The 20273-nt window shown below is 38.0% G+C and overlaps 1 protein-coding gene across 2 annotated transcripts in view; it reads right to left on the bottom strand.

Annotated features, from left to right (window-relative positions):
- The window catches only part of ADCY8 (adenylate cyclase 8), a 128700-nt gene that overhangs the window by 56048 nt on the left and 52379 nt on the right, over positions 1–20273 (bottom strand). For both annotated transcript variants that reach the window (XM_068933317.1, XM_068933319.1), the window contains exons 3-5: positions 19904–20034; positions 16869–16980; positions 6056–6183 (exon numbers count right to left, since the gene is read on the bottom strand). In XM_068933317.1, coding sequence (XP_068789418.1) covers positions 6056–6183; positions 16869–16980; positions 19904–20034 — 371 coding nt within the window. The remainder of the gene's footprint in view (positions 1–6055; positions 6184–16868; positions 16981–19903; positions 20035–20273) is intronic.

The raw sequence follows: 20273 nt of genomic DNA on the forward strand, positions 1-20273 counted from the left end.
CGACATTTTCTACAGCTGCCAGAAAATTGAAGGCTCTGGAATTTATACCTTACAGGTTCACACTGTGCCACATTGGCAACAACTGTGCTAATTAATTTAACTGTGCAAGGGTCTGTCTATGCTTTTAGACTTTTAACACAGGCCCAGCTGTTTTTTTGCCTGGCCGGCTAGCTTTCTCATAACCAGTTCCCAGATTCACATGGGCTGAAGACCACCTCCAGCGGGCAGCTTGGATAGGATGCAACCATTTGGTTTTGAAGGTAAAGAAAGTTTAACAGAAAGGAGTTGCCCAGTCTATGTGACTTTTCCTCAGGACAGGTGACATTGTCTGGGACTGTTTAATTAATTTACCTGTAGATTCACAGCCATTGTTGTGTTCGTATACATGTGATAAGAAAGGAAACTGTTCTTTCTATTTAAACCAAACAAGGGTCATAGCAGAACTGCTCTGAGCAGAAGGTAGGACTACAGAACTCCTGAGGTCCCTTCCAGTCTGAACTATTCTGTGATGCTAAGGCTCAACTGCGTGGAAAACTTTTTGATTGGACTCAACAGGTTTGTGGAATTTTCCTATACGAACTGAAATGCTTTTTTCATTGAAATGATACTAGGTGAATTGAGGTAAGTGCTTTCTTCAGGGTGATTCTGGGAAGAGCATTATGTTTCCGCAGGAAACATCTGTTATTTTTAAAAAGCTAGGTAACAGGATGCACTAAACTGCTGAATGGTTTGAAGAACACAGCTAAGGTACTATGACTCACAGGATATAATACTTTGTAGATGGACTTTACACAGTGTTATCCCCAGAAGCTAGTTTAAAATAGCTTCAGGGTGGGTTTACCTTAGAATTAAATCTGAATACCAGTGTCAGCAGCAACTATTATTTGGAGAAGTTTCATATCACACTTTTCACCATAATACCTGCCTGACTTGCTCTGAGCTCAGACTGATACTATAGCAACATGGACAGAATTAAGCTACTGCTGTACCTATGCTTTCTGATGTTTCCCTTTTCTTGCAGCTACCTCTGCTCTGTGAGATGGGAAACTAATATAGCACAAGACACTCGAGTACATAAAGCTGCAAGGGCTACGACAGAGGTAACTGCTGCTTAATTCTCGGAGCCTTTTGATTAAAAAAAAAAGAATTCCAATATCTTTCTAGAAGCAGAAATGGAATTTCATGAGCATAAATAATATTATCAGAAGTCTGATTTTTCTTTTGAAAAACATGTTATAACAAGCTATATAAATATATATACTCTTATGCCATATTGCCAGTACTGCTTTGATTGTATTTGGTGGCATAGTCTAAGAAAAGGAGTCACAAGGGTGCACATACCTATTAATCATGACTCAGTTCATTCCAGATATTCACCTAACAGCAAAACCAAGAAAGGGTATACTGGCTTGAAGCTCTGCTCATTTTCAGTCAGTGGCTGAAACGGACACTTGTAAGTCCTGATATGATTAAGTCCCAGTATGAAACCTATTAACTCTGTGACTTGCATCTGAAAAGTGCAGACAGAATCTGTGAAAATCTTGTTAAGCAAGCTGTGGCATACTAGCCCCTTTCCACATCATACAGAAATGAAGGTAAGTGATAGCCTGTAGTTTCTGATTTTTCACAGAATCACAGAATCGTTTAGGTTGGAAGGGACCTCTGGAGATCATCTAGTCCAACCTCCCTGCTCAAGCAGGGTCACCTAGAGCATATTGCCCAGGATCACGTCCAGACGGGTTTTGAACATCTCCAGCGAAGGAGACTCCACTACCTCTCTGGGCAACCTGTTCCAGTGCTCTGTCACCCTCACAGTGAAGAAGTTTTTGCGAAACATTATTCTGTCTTCTGTGAGTCAAGGCTCATTCCAATATAGGCTGAGCCTTGCTCCGCACACTACATACACAGGAATCTGTGGAAGGAGTCCAGAATTGGTTCGATTATATAATAAATCATGGAATATAAAAACACTTCCTCATTATCTGCCTGCCTAAATAACGTCTTTAATGAGCATTGAGAATTTTTCTGATTTTTTCTTTTTATGCCCAATAGATCAAGTTAAAAAGCAGTATTTTCCTGGGAAGGGCAGGAAACTTGGCAGGTCAGTCACTGAGATCATCTAAAATGTAAGGTTTTTTTTTTTTTTTTTAAATGAATTGGTGTTAATATTAGCAGCTAATTACAGACTTCTAAAGAAGACAAGCTGTTATCTTGTTTCTGGAGTTTAGCCTACACAGTATGCTGGGATAGTTTTTTCTTTCATAATAATTACTCTTTCAGCTGGCCTTTTAGTGGAAAAGGATCCAAGAGATGAAACCATTCAAGACTCTTTGGCTTACCAAATAACTATTTTGGCATAATTTTTTTTTTTGAATTTCCATCAATATATGAATTTTTAAATTTCCATCATTATTTGCCTGAGTCCTGGGGGAGCTGGGCCTCACACAGTCTCCCAGCTACCTCTCTCCCGCATCACAGGGTTTTTAGGAATAAGGACATTTCAAGAAGGAGGTTGAAGGCAGGAATCTTCAACCCACAGAACTGTTTCCTGTCACTCAGGGTGCCACTGTGTCCTAAACTGAAGAGCAAAGGGAACAGCCACAGTGTTCACAGGGACATCCTGTGTGACACAGGCCAATATGTTTTGTCCAGTCATGCTTCTTTATATTCCAGTAACCTGTGTCTGAGGGGAGTGTTTCTTACAGGAAGAAATTCAGTCTTGATTTGAAAACACTGATGGACAGAAAAGCCGCCATTTCTCTCAGGAGTACTCTCACTTTTTTTCTTTTTTTTTAATCTAGTGTTTTCTGTTCATGCAAATACTGATGTGCTGCTATCAATTAACATCTCAATTTTTTTTTGATAAGCTAAACAGTTTACACTTTTTAATTCTCTTGTTTCAGAGGTACTTCTACTTCACAATTTATTTTTATAACTTTTCACTGCCCCCTTATGAAAATGTTTAACAAGCTGTTTATAATGAAGCCGCCTCACCAAGATGCATTATTCCCATCTCATTCTTGACTCTGGCAGATTATGGTCTATAATTTTCACTTTGGAGGTATTCTCTCCTCCTCTATATGATTATTTCCTTCACCTCTCTTCACTTTCCTTCTCTCACTTCCACTTTCTTTCATATTTCCCCTCCCTTCTACTTTACCTCCCCGAACTTCCCTTGGACCCTCTTCCAAGGGGGAAGGAGAGCTACTTCTCTTCTAACAACCCAAACCAATGAATTAAAAACCCCAAAGAATAAACGTGCTTATCTCCATCTTTTGGAGTGTAATGTGTATTGGAGTATAAGGAGTATATACACCATGCAGTATACACTGGTGGAGTATAATGTGGTATTTAGAAGCGATCTGAGTTTAGAATTACTTTTATATTCTCTATCTGTCTCTTATCCATTTCAACATCACTGAGGAAAAGATTATCTCACAAAATCGAACCTCATTTTATTGTTAAGTCTGAAGCTCATGTTCCATATTTGTCTGTTAGCAAATAGACATCCATATCTTGAATTTTATTGCATATCCCATTCATAATCCTAACCCCCTGGGGCTCCAACATAACTTTGAACTTTCACTAACTTGTGCAGTAAAAATGCTGATGAATGTTTTCTTCTTACTCAGCTTCCCATTTGCCCACTTACGCACATAAAGATAAAGACAAGGTGGCTGCTCTTTTCTATGGATAAGTGCAGTTACAGACTACGTTCCCCTCAGTATAATCCCTGACAGTAACTTTTCCGATTAGCTAGGATGAGAATTGTTAAAATGAAATGTTACCATCTGATGAGCGTTATCTCATTTGTGTCAACCGTTAGTACAGATAGGCATTAATACAATAAACCTAAATGCAGGAGGAGTTGCACTTCCTCTGACAATGTATGAGAACCAGCTGGATGAATGGATCCCTCACGAAGAGCTTGTTCTTTTTATTTTAATTTTCACTTCCATTCACAGCTAACAACAGTTTACAGGAGCTTGGGGCTTGCAAGACAGCAGGAGTATGGGATTCTCACTCATTCAGAGATGAGTTGAGGCAAACTTCCTTGTTCTAGAGTGCATATTAGACCTCTTGGAACCTTCTCATAGCTGAAAGTCATATTTCAATTGTGTTCGGTGGTTAAGGGCGCAAAGTACAAGAAGACAGAGCAGAACATTAGTTAAAAGCTTTTCTTTTATAAGCTTTATAACAAGATATAATGAGGCAAAACATGTTATAGAGAAAGTAATAATCTTGGATTTTTTTGTTGCATCCTGGACAGTTCTTTACACCCGCAAAGAGAGAAGAGGAGCACCAAGACTCCAATCTACAAGTTTAAGATCAAGCTGTAAAATCTTAATTGAGAATGAGTTACCACTTTGGCTGTATGAATATAAGGCATATCAAAATGCTTAGAAGTCACTTGTGAGTTTTTCTGTCCACGCAGATTTAACCTACACGCTGTATAATGAATACGCTTCACATTCCTGTTTAGTTCCTGCTATCTATGCAGTCACCAAGAAGACGAGAAAGAAAATTCAGTAACGGCACCGAGAGATGGTAGATTTTTGGGCACCATCTCACCAGAAGTGTTGATACTGATCCTTGCAACATAACAAAATATATTTTGTCAGTGGAGAGAACAGGAATCTTAGAGGAATTATAGAGGAAAATCTGGTGTGCCTAATTTAAGATTTCCTTCTACGTTGATGGTATAAAGAACTTAAAAGTCCTTCAAGAATTAGGAGTTGTTAAAGGATGTGGATTACTGGCTATGCTGTCTTTAGATGCCTAAATCTCAATTCAGGCAGGATGATTCAATTCAGGCAAGATTTCAAAAAGATTTACCATCTCAGAAGAAAGTTTGCTGCAGATGGTATAACCAAGCATACACAAATGCTTTGATATGTATCTCCAAGTATTTTTAACGATGTTGATAGTGTTTTTCACCTACATTTTCTCTAATTTATGCTTCACTTTCACTGTGGGTATTCCAGAAGCAAAATATTGATTACTTTCTGCAATAGTTAGTCTGTGATAATTGAATCCAACCTTCTTAGAGATCATTGTTGCATAACCATTATTCAGTTACATTTTCCATTAATTAATTTTTGTCAAATTCTGCCTCTATTAAGATCTCAGTAATGTAGCTGCAGTACACCATAATTCTCTAATGTACGTAATGAAACACATGCAGATTAGAGGAGGAAAGCAGTCTGGAAGAGAAGTAAACAAAGAGACTGGGCAGCAGAACATCCATGGGAAGACGATAATACTCAGGTTAGGAAATATTGTTTGAGGGAAGACAACAACAAAAGAAAGATTTGGAGAAGAGGAACTTGGCAAAATTAATAGCATGAATAAAAAAGACAAGAGAACTTCTCCTGGAGCACTAGATATTGGTCACTGTCCAGGTAAATCATTGGACTAGCTCTATACACAGACTGCTGAAACCTTGTTATTTTTAATCATGAGAGCATCAAATTACAATAATCTATCAGTAATACAACTATATTTACATCGTAAGAGCTCATCCCTTAATTAAAACACTTCCAGTCCTTGTAGATATAAGCACAAACCTAATTTAATAAGTAAAATCTGCTCCTCTGGCAAATCCTACAGTGCTTATGAGTTTATCTGTGCTCCAGTATTCAAGCTAAAGCATTACCACAGCTGTCTCTTTTTGATTTTTATTTCTATTTTATTTTATTAATGGGATTATAGGAAAAAATTCAGTCTCCTCACCAACCTCCTTTTAAACATGACAACAGTATAAAGTGAGACCCGTTAAGATCTGTGAAAGTTATCACTCCCAATGCACACATAGCTATTGTGTTACGTGCTCTGAAGCAGCACAAGTTATTAAAATGGATTTAGTATCTGTTCACATGGATACAATGCTTTTATATGGATCAAAAAAGTCCTGCCCTTTTCACAGTGACAATCCTAAGGTCTTTGAACCACCATAGGATTTACTGTGTCTAGTTATAGCACCTTAAATAAGAAGTTCAGGACGCTGGCAGAGGCAGTGAAACAATAAGGGGGAAAAAAAAAAAAAAGATGTTACCTGATAGTTTTGATCATGCTGAGTCCCATTTCAACACAACAATGTGCATGGTCTTGGCGGGGTTCTGGGAGCCCGGACACACAGTAGTAACAGTCCCCCAGGATCTTTATCCTAAGACAGTGATGTTCCTAAATGTAAATATGTCAGAGGAGAAAGAAAAGATTTGCAGTTATTGTTTCAAATTTTTAAGATGAATGCGAAATTGGCTGAAAAAAAGTATTGAAAGGAAATATTAACACTTGCTAAAGGATGTTTCCTACTTGCAATTAGTACGATCTTGATTTATTTCAGTTTAGATATAAAGTACCTTTACCCTTTCAGTATAAAAATATAGAGCGACTTTTGTGTTACGTTTGTCACAGACGCCCTTGCTGCTGATGACAAAGGTTTCAGCAGGGTTAGACTGGAAGCTAGGCCAAGGACTCATAAATGCCAACTGAGAGCATGAATAACCCATTGAGACTATATTCCTCCAGGGTATTGTTTCTACCCTCTTTGTAAACTCAGAAAATGAATGCATAGCCTCTTTCCTCCCACTGATAATCCCTTCCCACCCAAAGTTTCCACTGTCACACTGAAACATTCCCAACAGCTGTAGGAGCTGATCAAGTATCTGCGTCTCAAAGACATCAAACTGGAGAAACTACATTCTTGGTCACCAGAGCAGTAAATATTTACTTAGCATCCAGCTAGAAACTTTCTTTACCCTAGCAGCAAATACAGAATTTCATCTTTTAAATACATATTAACAGTATCCTTATTACTGCGTAGTTGGATCATTACTTTGGAAGATCTTTTTCTAGCGACAAGAAATATCTGAGTTGTCGAAACTTCTGCACTTTCCAAACAAGTAAAACCTGCCCCAAAAGGTCTGGCTTGGCACCCACAGGAGGCAGTCAAGGCACAGGAGCAGGGGTCATGGTAAACTAAGAACACAGCCCTAAGTGTCAGGGAAGAAGGCATTACAAGTTGAATTAGGGAACCATTTTCATGATGGAGAATCATTGAAATAAGAAGTGCAATTTTAGCTCTCAGTCAGTGAAGACTCCAGTGACAGAACATCTCAATGAAGACTAGACATTCCTGGGAAGCAGGATACTGACTTCTCATATTGATTCATTAGGTAATAGCAAATTACTTGGTCTGAGATATTTATGTGAGCTTTTGTCTTCTTTTTGTCTTGGGAAAGTAAGGGTGGAAGCTGCACTCGGTCAGAAGAGAGAGAGGACAGGGGTACATTAATCCTATTGGGATCCCAATCCTATTGGGATTTCCTGCAGGAGCAAACATGAATGCTGACAGCGCCTTAGGAATTGAGCACTGGCCAAATGAAAGGGACTCCGGGTTATTACCCAAATTTTGCCAAGGAAGCATGCAGCTTTTTAGTGAATTTCAGACAAATCTTTTCAAATCCCGATGTGGCAAAGGGAAACTAATTGTTTGTACCCCAAGCTGTCACTGAAGTCAGCTGAAGCCTTAAGTATGCCAGCAAGGGTAAAATCTGCTCTGGGCATGAGGCCAAAATAAGCTGATTCATCCTCAAATCTTCTTAAACTGTCAGTGGGAGCTGAGCATGTTAGAAGCCTTGGCTGGGTCGCCATCTAATACATTGGCTGGCTCTGAGGGCAGTGCCTAGCTGCCAAAGTTTGACAAGGAAATTCAGAAGTTAAGTCAGGCTTCTGAAAGAACAAATGTCACGCGATTGTCCACTTTCTTTGTCTCCTTCTCTTTTACCCTTCTGCAGACGCGCACAGGTCAATGTCAAGGATGTTTCGTAGAGCTCTAGATATAACTTACCTTTCAGAATGGAATGAAGTCTGCTATTGCTAAGCTGAAGACAACTAATTCTCCTTATAAAAGCCATGCTGAAGTTGCAATGGAAATCTCACATCCTAACACCCACCAGACTTGATCAACAAATACCAAAACATTTATTTTTAATAAATTTTCTGCTCAGTGAAGAAAAAAATAGAGTCCATTTTACAGCACTTTCCAACTAATTTTTTTTCCATCTAATTCTTGTCCATACAGTGACACTAAGGTACTTTAAAGTGAATCAATAAGTACTGAAGATTCAATGGACATAAATCAGTGCATGTTAAACCTTTAGTGGGCTGCTTTAAACTTTTCTCCTTTAAACTTACAGATTTTTCTTCCCACACAATCAGCAAATGGGTAATGGTATTAAAAATGACAGAATCTAATATTCTTTTGCTTTTCTAACAGTGTCATTCCGTTGACTTCATATGTCTAATTGCCATTTGCTTTTATATCTACAAAGCAGTAAGAGCATTTTATAAAGTCATATCAGTTTGACTGAGGTAAAGCATATTTTTTAACTCCATTTGTATCCACTACAGAGAGATTTCAACTGATAACTCTCTAGTGTAATTAGAAAAAAAGAGAGAAACAGTCCACTTCCAGGAAAGAAAGAGAGACAGATGTGTCTGAAGTAGTGTTGCCATTACGTATTGGTAATAACTTCAAGATAGGAATATTTTTTAGTGTTTTAATTACATTTTTACATGCAACATTTGCACGCAGTCTTGCTCCTGTAGTATCTGCCTATCCCGTGTTATGGGAATCCCTGTTAACTGAGCTTCTAATTCAACACAGCTAAAGAACATAGTCTGCAGCAGAAAAATCTCCACTGTTTGGATCTTAATGCACCTCTTAAAGGGGCTGAAATATTAATTCCATTACAGTCCATTACCGAAAGCTCTGTCCCATATCTGCGTGTCTCCTCATTTGTTAAAAATCAGAACAAGGAAAACCACTTAAAAAAGACTGGTAATTTTGAAAAATATAAGAAAGAAGAATCTTTGTGCATAACAAGACCTGCTAATGCAGGTTTGCTGTATGCAGATATGAGTGCCTGTGAATGCATTTGTGTGTGTGACAGCTGAAATCCCTTCAGCTACAAGTAGATATACTCTTTCTTGTCACGATATGTCGTCTTTACGCTGATTTGCCAAACAGGCACCTCCCCAAAAGCTCAGGGAGGAGTCAGCTACGGAGTAAGACATCCAAACAGAGATAACTAAATATAGGTGTCCATATGTCAACTGGCAGTAGAGGCTGCCAGTACAGTCAAAGGAGAGCCAGACAGTGCAGTCAGGGAAGCCTGGAGTGATTCAGCTCGTAGCTAACTTGATCAGCTGGCCTTCAATCCAGTCATCTACAGACAGGCTTACAGTGCACTTGAAACACCCCTGGACACCTGAGACACCCAGGCAGGGCTAAAAGATACGTGTCCCTCTGGAGTGGTGGAGTGGACAGGCAAGGGGTCTCTCTTTGCACGAGAAGGAATAATTAAATTACTTCGTGTCTTCCTTATTTTTCCTGCTAATTGAATCATTCTGAGTTATGCACGTGAACTGTGTTACAGTGTAATTATATTATCTTTACTCTTTTTTTATTCTTCCCTGATTATACCCATCATCCCCGTTTCCCTAATAAACTGTGGGTTCTCTGTCATTGGAAATGTTTCAGCTAGAAGCAGCTAGATAAACGTCTGCCAGGAAGGACAGAGGGATAACGGCATCTGCCCTTGCCAGGGATGACTGGGTGGTCTCCTGACAACCCTCCGCATAACTCTGCAGTTTAACCACACGTACAGTTTAGACTAGATGCTTTGCCAGGCTGGTTGCACTGGTACCGTGAGTCATTAAGGTTGGATTTATAGCTAATGTGTGTCCTTGGAGCAGCCATGATGTAGTTGTAAATATGAAATTAAATTTTATAAGGGCCTACCTACCTTTCAGAGTTATGAAATGGTAATAATAACATTCAAGATTACTTTTCCTCCCACTTCAGAGCTCGAGCCTGTTTCCTCACACCATTTAATTGCAACAGTATTCAAAAGCTGCTGGTTGTTATTAAATGAAAATGAATGAAAAGCATAAAAATGTATAAAGAAATGCAAAATGCATAAGTATTTTAAAGAAGCAAAGATAAAATGGTCCTACAGGAATTTTAATGCAAAACTGTAGCATTAAATTTTCATGCTATTCTGAGGCTGTTACGATCTTCTCTTTCATTTATTCTATTTCTCTTCCCCTCTGCTTAAGCAACTCCAGAAATTCTCGTTGGCGTATTTGGACGATATTGTACAGACATTCACATTAATATCAATCAACTTCATGGCCCTCCCCATACTCACTCATTAATATCATTTTCTTGAGGTATTATTTCAAAGTATGTCACAAGTAGAAGGTATTTTTTCTCCTTACTTGTGGCTGCTCATTTGACACAAACGAAAGTTTAAGGGGCCTGATTCTGCCAAGACCAATTGAAATCAGAAGAAATTTTGCTGGGGGATTTTGAAAAGGCTCAAATACAATAATAATTGCACATGAATTCAGTGGCAATTGATAAGAAATTTATTTTTCCCAATCCAAATCACCTTAATCAAGAGGAAAACAAAAATTGCGACTCTTTCATAAATAATCTCGTCATGCATGTGAATGAGTTATGCTTCGGCTTATTAAATACATCCTTAGTGACTGGAAAGGACGCAAAGCAAATTGTCATAAAGTAGTGCTGGAGAAATGAGTTACTCAAATATTAAGTTACTGAAAGATGCAGTCAGAAACTTCATTAATATTTCGTGTTTCCTCAGGCTGAATTTCTAAAGAGAGGAGGAAAACAAGGAGTGATTGCATTCTGTAAATTTATGCCATTTTTTCAGATCTGAATCACTTCATCTACTTTTCCGGGGAATTTTGTGTGGTAGAGAACAGCCCACAGAAAAGTCCAAATTCACAGTTTTTCTAATTTCAAGCTGAAAATTTTGAACATCATGGTGAAAAATTATTGAGGTTAAATTGCAGAACCGTTTATATAAAGCTCCTTTTAAAATGTGGCCAGCATAGGAGGAAGTGATGACTTGGCCTTTTTATACAATAGCTCAGTTCCTGAAACATTTACCAGAGATATAGGAAACCTAGATAAAAGGCATTTCTCAGCATGAAGAGGGTTCAGCCCAAAGCTCTTAGCCTTAATCAGCAGGCAGTTTTGGATGGGCAGGAGAGAGGTCCATCTGAATTTCTCCCATTGTAGCTCTGCCATTTTTGAATACAGAACGGAGACCTTGGCAGAGCCAGATGGAGGGCAAGTCTCCAGTGTGGTGATTCAGGCAGAAAAGAGGCCTAGACTGGAGTTGCGGTTGCAAGGACTGTTTCTATTTTACATGTATGTATAAAAAAGGGGAAAAGTGTGGCAGAGCCATCTTTCATCCTCCGCCTGAACCAAGGAACACTTAAATATTTTTGTAGAGGACATCAGTTTAACAGAAAGTGTAAGGAATGCCTTCTTTTTGAGAATAGCTGATGGGGGGGGGGTGGTTTGGATTTTCTGCAGGCTGGTGGGAACTATGGGCTTGGCGTCTCCCACGCTGAGGAAGGGTCCAAAGCACGTTCCTGTGCGGGTCTTCCCCTATGTTGCACCAACACTTCCGTCCCTTTTCATATTGTGGAAGGAAGATAGTGGTGACCACAGTTTTTGGTGAGCAAGCACCCTTGCCGTCCACCAGTGTTAATTTAATCATCAGACTGAGCCATGAGGCTTTTTTAGGTGCAGAACCCCCTGCTTTAAAGAATCTAAGTGTGAGTTAGGCCCTCTTCCTTTCCTACTGAGGCAGCAGCAATTTTGCATCAAAATGAGCACATTTTGTGCCCCTTAGAAATTTCTAGGACTGTAGATACGTAAAGGGTGAGGTGGACGTTTCTCGGGACTATACTCCTGATATGTAAATTTCACTTAAATATCAGTTTAGTCACCAAAGTTTTTTTTTTTTTTTTTTAGTTTTGGACTTATGTGACTCTTATTTCCTAAATTGGTGTGTTTGAGATTTAACTTCTTTGATCAGTCAGTTTAACCTGACTTTTTCAGTAAAATGCCTGTAGACTGTACCTGGATGGTAAGCATTTTTAACAATTTTTTTTAGCATTTATAACAATTCTTTTTTTATATACTAGGGTTTTATTTGACTGTATGGGTCTTCTGATGATTTACGGTGTGCTCTTTAGCATCTGAAATGTAATAACTTCAGTAAGAACATTGTTTAATGATGTTGTTTATTCATTGGTATTAGGTAATTAAATATGGACACTAGGAAAGAGGGAAAACATCCCAGAATTAAGAACTTCAAAAAGAACATTAACACCCCACTTTTGTTACCATAAATTTGTAATATGCCCTTATAGTTAATCAGATATCACATATGGACACTCATAACCCTGTAAACTCTACTTCTTACTACAGAATCCAGAGCATACATATGAGCATATTTATATATGCAAGGAGGAATTCATACCTTTATTTACTGGCATTATGTTTAAACGGCTGATTTTGTTTAGGGACTCTCAAGAGTTCTGTGTGTTAAACGCTTAAAGATCATTTCACAAAAGAACAAAGTACTGCCAACTCCAAGGTGAAATGTAGCAGGGGATTAGTAAATCATTGCAACAAGAGTGCTTTTATTGAGGAGACTAAGGAGCCTTTAGTGTCCTCCACTTTTCCCTCTCTGGCATGAGCTGGTGCAGACTGTGCTGGGGCTGCATGATGTCTTCTTGGCTGTGGAGTCTGCTGGTTAGACTGGTGCTGCCTCACTAGTCACAAGCAACACCACTAGTACACTATTGGAGGAGTCTTTTGCAGTTTAACTGCAATTGCCCAATATAGATTTTAACCGTGGCTAAATAAGACCACCTCCCTTGGGGAGGGAAAAAAAAAGTCATCTGTTCTTTTGTAAGTAAAAGTGAAGAAAAGCAGCCTTTGATTCCCAATACATAAGTTACCCTCCCACTAACACCATGCTGTTGAGCAAAGCGAAAAAAGGCCCATATTAAACTGAGAGTCTCCACTCAGCTTCTGCAGTTCCTCTGCAGGAATTCCTTCTAAGTAAGAAGCAACATTGTTCTGGATTATGGTATGAAAGCTGGTGAAACTGTAAAAAGATGAGGTGTCTTACAGGCCACTCAGTTCATTCTTATATGAAACATATGGATGATGATCTCTCGTGGGACTATTTCTGTTTCAACATCAATGCTTCATTTTAAAATGGGTCCAAACTCAAATTTAAAAATACTGATGTGTTTCTCGAACGGTGTTTGTGTGTGTGTATGTCCAGTTTTAAAACTTGTGGCTTGAGATCTCAGTAGTTTGGACTAGTACTCAACTGCTTTTGGTATAAAGGTTACAGAGCTAACTCCTCTACTTAAGATTTTATCCTTTCTTCTTTCTCAGACCTGAACTGAATCCATATATAGTCTAAATGCATTTAAAAATATGGCAAAAAAATTAAACAATAGTATTGGCTGACACCTAGCTTTGCAGAGAAGACTAAGGAAAAACAAATGTCAAGAGTAGCTCTTATTTGATCAAAGCAAGATCTTTTTTAGCCCTAAGTATCTTACCAAATGTCATCTTATTTCCCTCCTCTCCTCAAAATTTCTGCCTAAGGAAAAAATTAATATTAATTAAGTTTCTGTTCAGGTATTTCATTAGATAGATATATGGGGAAATCATTTCTTCAGCTCTGCTTTATGCCAATTTGTTTGTCCTCCTTTCCAGCTGTATCTTTAATAACCATAAATCTTTCACAAAAATGTTAGTATGATTAGGAGGAGGAACTAGCTGTATATAACATAATGTTGAATTTCTTTCTTTTAAGAAATATTGGATGGAGTTCTAGTTTTTATTCAGAGCATTCTGTGCAAATGGCCCAGATATCATGGAATTTGTTATTATTAATTATATGCATTGCTTATGCCATAATGCTTATTGTAACTGTGGCTGAAGTTTTCAAAAAAAATCTCAGAGCTCTCATTGCTTCTGCATTGCATAAGGAAAAGGTAGGTTGAATAAGAGAAAGCAGAAACTAAGCTGAATTGCTTTTTTAAGAAAGCTGTGAAACAGCATCTTCTTTAATACTATATGATTTATATAAGATAGAGTAGATCAAACAATCTTTTCTACAGGATTATAGAATGCTACTTTTATTTAGGATAAAATAAGGATTTATGAGGATTTCCCTTAAAATCTAAAGAAACTGCCTCAAGCTTCCTGCAGTTGACCTCTTTGCTTTGATGATAATCCTTCGCAAAACCCAAGAATTTGGGTAGCGGTGTATTTTACTTTATGATTTTATGTCAAATGTATTAAGAATCAGCTAAGTGATAGATCTCAGATCTAGATGTGAATGTGTAATCCTCATTAGGGGAAGATTCTTCTAGGGAGGTTTTGCAAGATCAGTTTTTAGTAGTTCTGCTAAGGATTTGCAGCCGGGTATGAAAACATTGCTGAGAACACTTGCAGAAGCAACCAGACCGGCAGAACGATAAATGACCACACAGGTAGGAAGGTCATAACAGGAGAGCGAGACTCTAAGAATCAAGCAAGTAAGTTTCAGTATAATAGCGTGGCCAGTGTACATTCAGAAACACGTGATTTTTGAAGAGACTGAGTAGGAGGAGTGATGAGGATCTGTCCCACCACATTAGTGGAGGTTAGTACAGGAACAACGCTTTTAGTGCTAGCACCTATGTCTTAAAAGAGATGCTGAAAAATTGGACAATCTCCAGGAAAGCAGCCACAAGAATGACTTGAAGGAATATATATTACTATTTCTAGAACAAATATAGAAAAAAACCTCACAGTGAGGTTGGTCTCTCTATTATATCAGAAGAAAATCTGAAATGTGGTTTGATCAAAGCATACAGGTGCATTTAGGGAAAAGCAATGGCTATAAGAGAGCTCATTCGTCTAGCAAAAATCAGGCATAGCAAGAATCAGTGGATTCAGAGCCATAAAAAACAAATGAGAAGTAGTGCTTTCTATATTAACAGTGAGAGCAATTAGGGAATGTATAGACTGCCAAGATACATGAATATTTTTCCATCTTTTTTTTTTTTTTTGGAACCTTCAGATAAACACTGAACACATTTCTGAAAGATACACCTTTACCAGATGTGAGATCTGGAGCTTCATACATCAACAGGGTGAGGTCAGTTCCATGTAAATCACAAGTGTAAGGAAAATTGGTGGTCATGTACCAATCAATATCCACTTCCAAAATTTTTCCGAAGGCGTAGAGTAAGTCCAATGAAATATATAGGCATTTATGTTTGCCTATATTTATGCTTCTTATGACATTTATGTTTCTTTAAAATAAAGAGGACCTGAGTAAATTATAGGATATCCACTCCCATGTGGTCATTGCCACCGTTCTCCAATAAGAGTTATTAGTTTAGGACTGAAGCAGGAAGATTTCTGGTGGAATGAAGTAGGAGGTGCCACGCAGCCACACAGAATGGAGAAACTCTGGCCGTTTCCAGAAGCAGAATTTTCAGTTCCCGTAAAATACTAAAACCAAGCAGAGAAATGCCTTCAGGGTTAGGTGGCAGTTGAGGGAGGACTCTTTGGATTACAATTTTGGGTCTAAATGCTCTTCTCCTTAAATTATCTGTTGGATTTAGGCCTTGTATATTATGAATTAAATATAGTTTATGGCATGAATAATAAATACACTTAATGGTCACATGAGAAGAATCTATTCTACCAAGAATGCTAGGCAACATTGAAACTTAAACCAAGGAAGTAAATCGTAATGTGTATATGTCCTTCCTCAAATACCTCTGTGGCATACATATTTCTGAACTTGGTTTAACATATGTTTCTTCAGTCAGTAGCTATTTTTGCCAAGACGCACAGAGGCAAGCGTGATTCTTTTAAGCTTTTCAGAAGAAAGGACTAAGGTAACTTCTTTTACCTTGTTTACTTTCTAATGTAGACCAAGTGCAGAGTGTATTTTGTTTGTTTGTTTGCAAAACAAACATTGTAGTTTGACCTTATTGCACTGGTCAATATGCCAGTGTCCAGATAACGGGCTACAGAATTACACTGTACGTGACACATTGCCGTTTCAGATAAAAATGGCTCACTTAAAGCAGCTTTCAATAATTGTTGAAGTCTTGTCTTTCTTAACTTTAATTTGCCAGCAAAGAAACAACACCAAGGGTCTTGCTGATGTACGTGTAATATATGCACTTATATCTTGCATCTCTGAAATAAAGATGTATAGAGATCAGTGAGGGGCATAGGTGTGCACTCTTCATAGTCAGTAGAGAGCTAGTCAAATGGTCAATGACATCCTGAATGTAATTTCTCTTTTCCCATAGTGGGTTCCTACATGTGGTTGGATAAATTATGACCTAAACTCCATCAAACATGTTGACTGGAACTTCATTGGCTGCACTAACAGGCTAGGTAACTAGCTCAAATGTAGACCTAAAGACAGATGAGAGGAACGCAATCCTGGACCAATAAAACATAAAAAGGAAGAAAATAAAATGCAAATCTAGCAAAGTTTTGTATGACCCTTATTCTGCTTGTGCTTCTGTGCTTTGTTTTTTTTCTATTAAGTAGTATAAATTAGGTAGCAAACAATCTGCCTGATGTAATAAATCCCACCATTGTGTTCGATTGATTTCATTGTTGAGTTAGAAAGACTCCAACCTAAAGGCTTGTAAAATCTGCTGCTAACCGTTGCAGTGACTGTGAGAGGTGATATATGTCATATGATACATGTGATATGATATATACCATTTAAATGAATAGGTCTTTTAACCTTCATCAGTTCTTTCTTAGAAGAAAAGTCAAAAGAATGTTCTTAAAAAAAAATCATTTTCCAGCAAGGGCCAGAACCATAACTTTCCTTAGAAGCAGCGCTATCTTTCATGACCTTCTTGGCCTAGAATTAGAAAAGCAGAGTTGACTTAATGTCCCTTTGCAAACAGACTGTTTAACTCACATGCGCCAGCCGATCAAATCTGGCGAAGAGTTCATTCAGCATTCGGACCAATTCCTGGGCTGATAGAGTTGTGGAGAGGTTGGTGAATCCTTTAACATCTGCAAAAAGAATGCTAAACAAAAGGGAAAAGATATTAGTATCGAAGTCTATTTCCTTTTGGTAGTTCACAAAGTGATAGAATACAATCCGATGGATTGTTATTATTATGTTCTGTATACTTAGGGTGTGCCTGGCTGAGATGTGTATTCAGCAGGAGCAATTTATGCTCTTTGACCTTTTTAAAGTCATGCTGCTTTTGTGCAGATCTTCAGAGACTCTGGAATACTAAATATAAAAAATGAAGGGACTAAATAAATATTACCAAGCATGAAAAAGTAAAAATTGTGCTTTATGAAATGCTATCTCTTTTAGTAGAGAATTTTGTTAAAGTATATACAGGTAAGACTTAATAAGCACTATTGTACCCATTTTATTAGTGAGAAGACCGAGGCATGGTGGAATCGTAAGAGAGAGGGCTGACAGATAGACAGAACCATTGGCTCCCAGCTCTCTGTTAGTAGCTAATAGTGTTTCTCTGGGTATAGATTTATAAGCAGTAGTTTGCTTATGGTGAGTTTGACTTCACCATTTCATTTCTATGAAGTGATTTTCAGGTCTGACTCAGGTACCACTCGAGACGCGAATTCCAGGACACATGGTAGATTAACAACAATCTTGCAAAATCCAAGGCTCTGGCCAGCTTCCTTGCATCTGATTTTAGGAACTTGACTGATGTGCTTAAATTAGGAGTAAGTTCCCTCCTTATGGAGGGAATGGAGAGATCTACCCTCAATAATTTCACTTTGTAATTTCATATAAATTTCACAAAGGTAAGTAAGGTCTGAGTCATTACTTGGATGGTCCCTCATTTTTTTCCATTGGCTTTATAGGGAGTCTAGTGTGACAATACTTTGAATTTAGATGCAACAGATAAAATATGTAAAGTTATGGTAGGATCTTAGTCAAGAAGCTGGTTCCTAACAGGGCTCTATCCAGTTTTTCATGAGCCTGTGAATCTTTTACCCGTGCAGCTTTGGCTGTTTAGTATGCCTACAACAAACACATGTGAATGTAGAAAAATATACACACATGCACTCATATATTGTGGAATATAAGATTAGACTGCTATTGCCCAGAACAAAGCATGTAAGCTCAATACTTTAAAAGCATATCTTACTTTGAAAAAATAGTAACATTCAGAAAGACATATATCACTGGCACAGCCTGGAAATAGCACAAATGAACCTCATATTAGCACTTTAAAGTCAGCTAACGATTGGTATTATAATCTGAGTTTAAATTAGCTGAAGGTCTTTCATCTGTTTGCTGAATAACTAGATAACAATTTGAGATTGTCCAAGAATCAGTAGTGTAATCAGCAACAAATATAGTAATGGTGAGGTGGACAGTAAAGTATGGTTAATGACAATTCAACCCTTCCTCAGGCGCACAGGCTAGTAAAGGTTTGGGTGAGGATTAGTATAAGGCTAACAACTGGGTCAGGATTTTTGTCACTGGGCAAAAGCAAAAAGGTAAAGTATCAAAGAAAGCAAAGAGGAATGAATCTTAATAATAGCATAAATTTTGATAAAAATAAGATCTAGAAAGAATTGACTTCTATAGTTTGCTTTATCAAAATAACAAACAAACAAAAAAGCTATCTGAATACTAACTTTAGGGATTCATATCCTATTAGTTCATGTACTAGTCTGTGCTCAGTATTCAGGAAAAAAGATGTTGGAACACAGTTTTGGATAAAGTCTAATCCTTGGCCATAAGCACAGGAACAGACCAATATCTCTACTTTAAAGCACATGCTGTGTTCACGCTGTATCCCTTTCAAGCAGAAATCATGTTTAGATTTTTCATCCCTAGCTATAGCTCTTTTCTTCTGAGGTTCAAAGGGAAGGGCCATCTTCTCCCCATTTTGATTTTTCTATGGCGATGCTAACTCTGAGAACAGAAAAGGGTAACGAAAGAAATTTTAATTTAATGCAATGTAAACTTTTTCTAAAGGTCCCCAATACTTTCTAGCAGATTTGATAAAAGAATATGTCTGAGCTACTGCAAGACCACAGAAGAAGCAGAAAATCAATTTAATCTTTTGTAGAAGTTCAACATTATGTTTATTGAACTGGCACAGGCGAAGTTATATTTGGCCTTCGTTAAAAGGCAAAGTACATGCTTTCCTAGGAAATCATGCCCCTTCATATTCAAGGATACTTATTTTTGACTTATTTCAGTGATGGCAGCTTAATCACTCGTCTCTGTGGTTTGCAAGAGACTTATGGCAAAAGTTACAAGCTTAGTTAAATATTCTGATTGTGAGGAACCACAACAGAATCAAAGAGATTCTGTAACATCATAGAGTGAAAGCTGATAATTTTAGTGTAAATCTATAGAAATCTATAGACTTGCTACCTGAGTGGCAGCTCATAGGATAACTATTGCCTTCCTGCCAACTAATTTTGTGGCAGACAAAATTCAGAGGGGAAAAAAGGAAAACGGAGTTAAGAAAAATGATAACTAAGAAGAAGGGTAGAATAAAATAGCTACTAATCAGAGTAGATATGTGACATGTCAACATATTTGAAAGGGTTTTACAGTCTTCACCTCATTTCTCAGTCTGTTGTGTCAATCAGGTCCCCCACCTTTACCAAACAATGGGAAATTAGGTCATGGTAGAATCTGTGTTCACCTGCAAGTAGGGCTCCCAGGTCTGTGCAATCCTGACAAAGGGAAAAATACCGCAAACAGCTCAACCCTCAGTGCCAGCCTTCAAAATTAAAGCTCAAACGTCTTTTGGCATGGCAAAGGCATCAGTTATCTGATAAGTAAAAGAAAGCACCAAAGTGCTTACCTGCTCAGGAATTAAACCAAGTTACAGGGTAATTCACTGATTTGTGAATGAATAAAGCAACAGCAAGGAAACTCAGAGAGCAGCCACTTAGCACCAGTTGAGACCTTAAGCCTTAAAGAGAGGTTCCTCCACCCACCTGACATTCTCATAGCGATGAATGTAGATCTTATGAAACTGATGTTGCAAATGTTCATCTTCTACATTGGTCATATCATTTATCATTTCCAGAACGACAAACCGTGGTAAGACAGAGAGCACCAGCCGCTCCTAAAATAAAGATAAAACCCAAGTGTCAGGCCCATTAGTGTCAGTCTGAATTAGTAGTTCACAGAAAAGTACTTCATGTTGAGCTCTGCCATTATAAGAGTCCAGGGTAATGGGCCATGTAATATGTGACTCTTCTCTCTAAAAATTCTAGCTCAGACCATTTGTGATACTTCACTTTAGCAACCTGACTGAATCCAGAACATAGACCCTTCTCCTTCCCCTCTTCCCACAAATTCTTT

Source organism: Struthio camelus, chromosome 2 (assembly GCF_040807025.1).
Source record: "Struthio camelus isolate bStrCam1 chromosome 2, bStrCam1.hap1, whole genome shotgun sequence".
NCBI classification, from domain to species: Eukaryota; Metazoa; Chordata; class Aves; order Struthioniformes; family Struthionidae; genus Struthio; species Struthio camelus.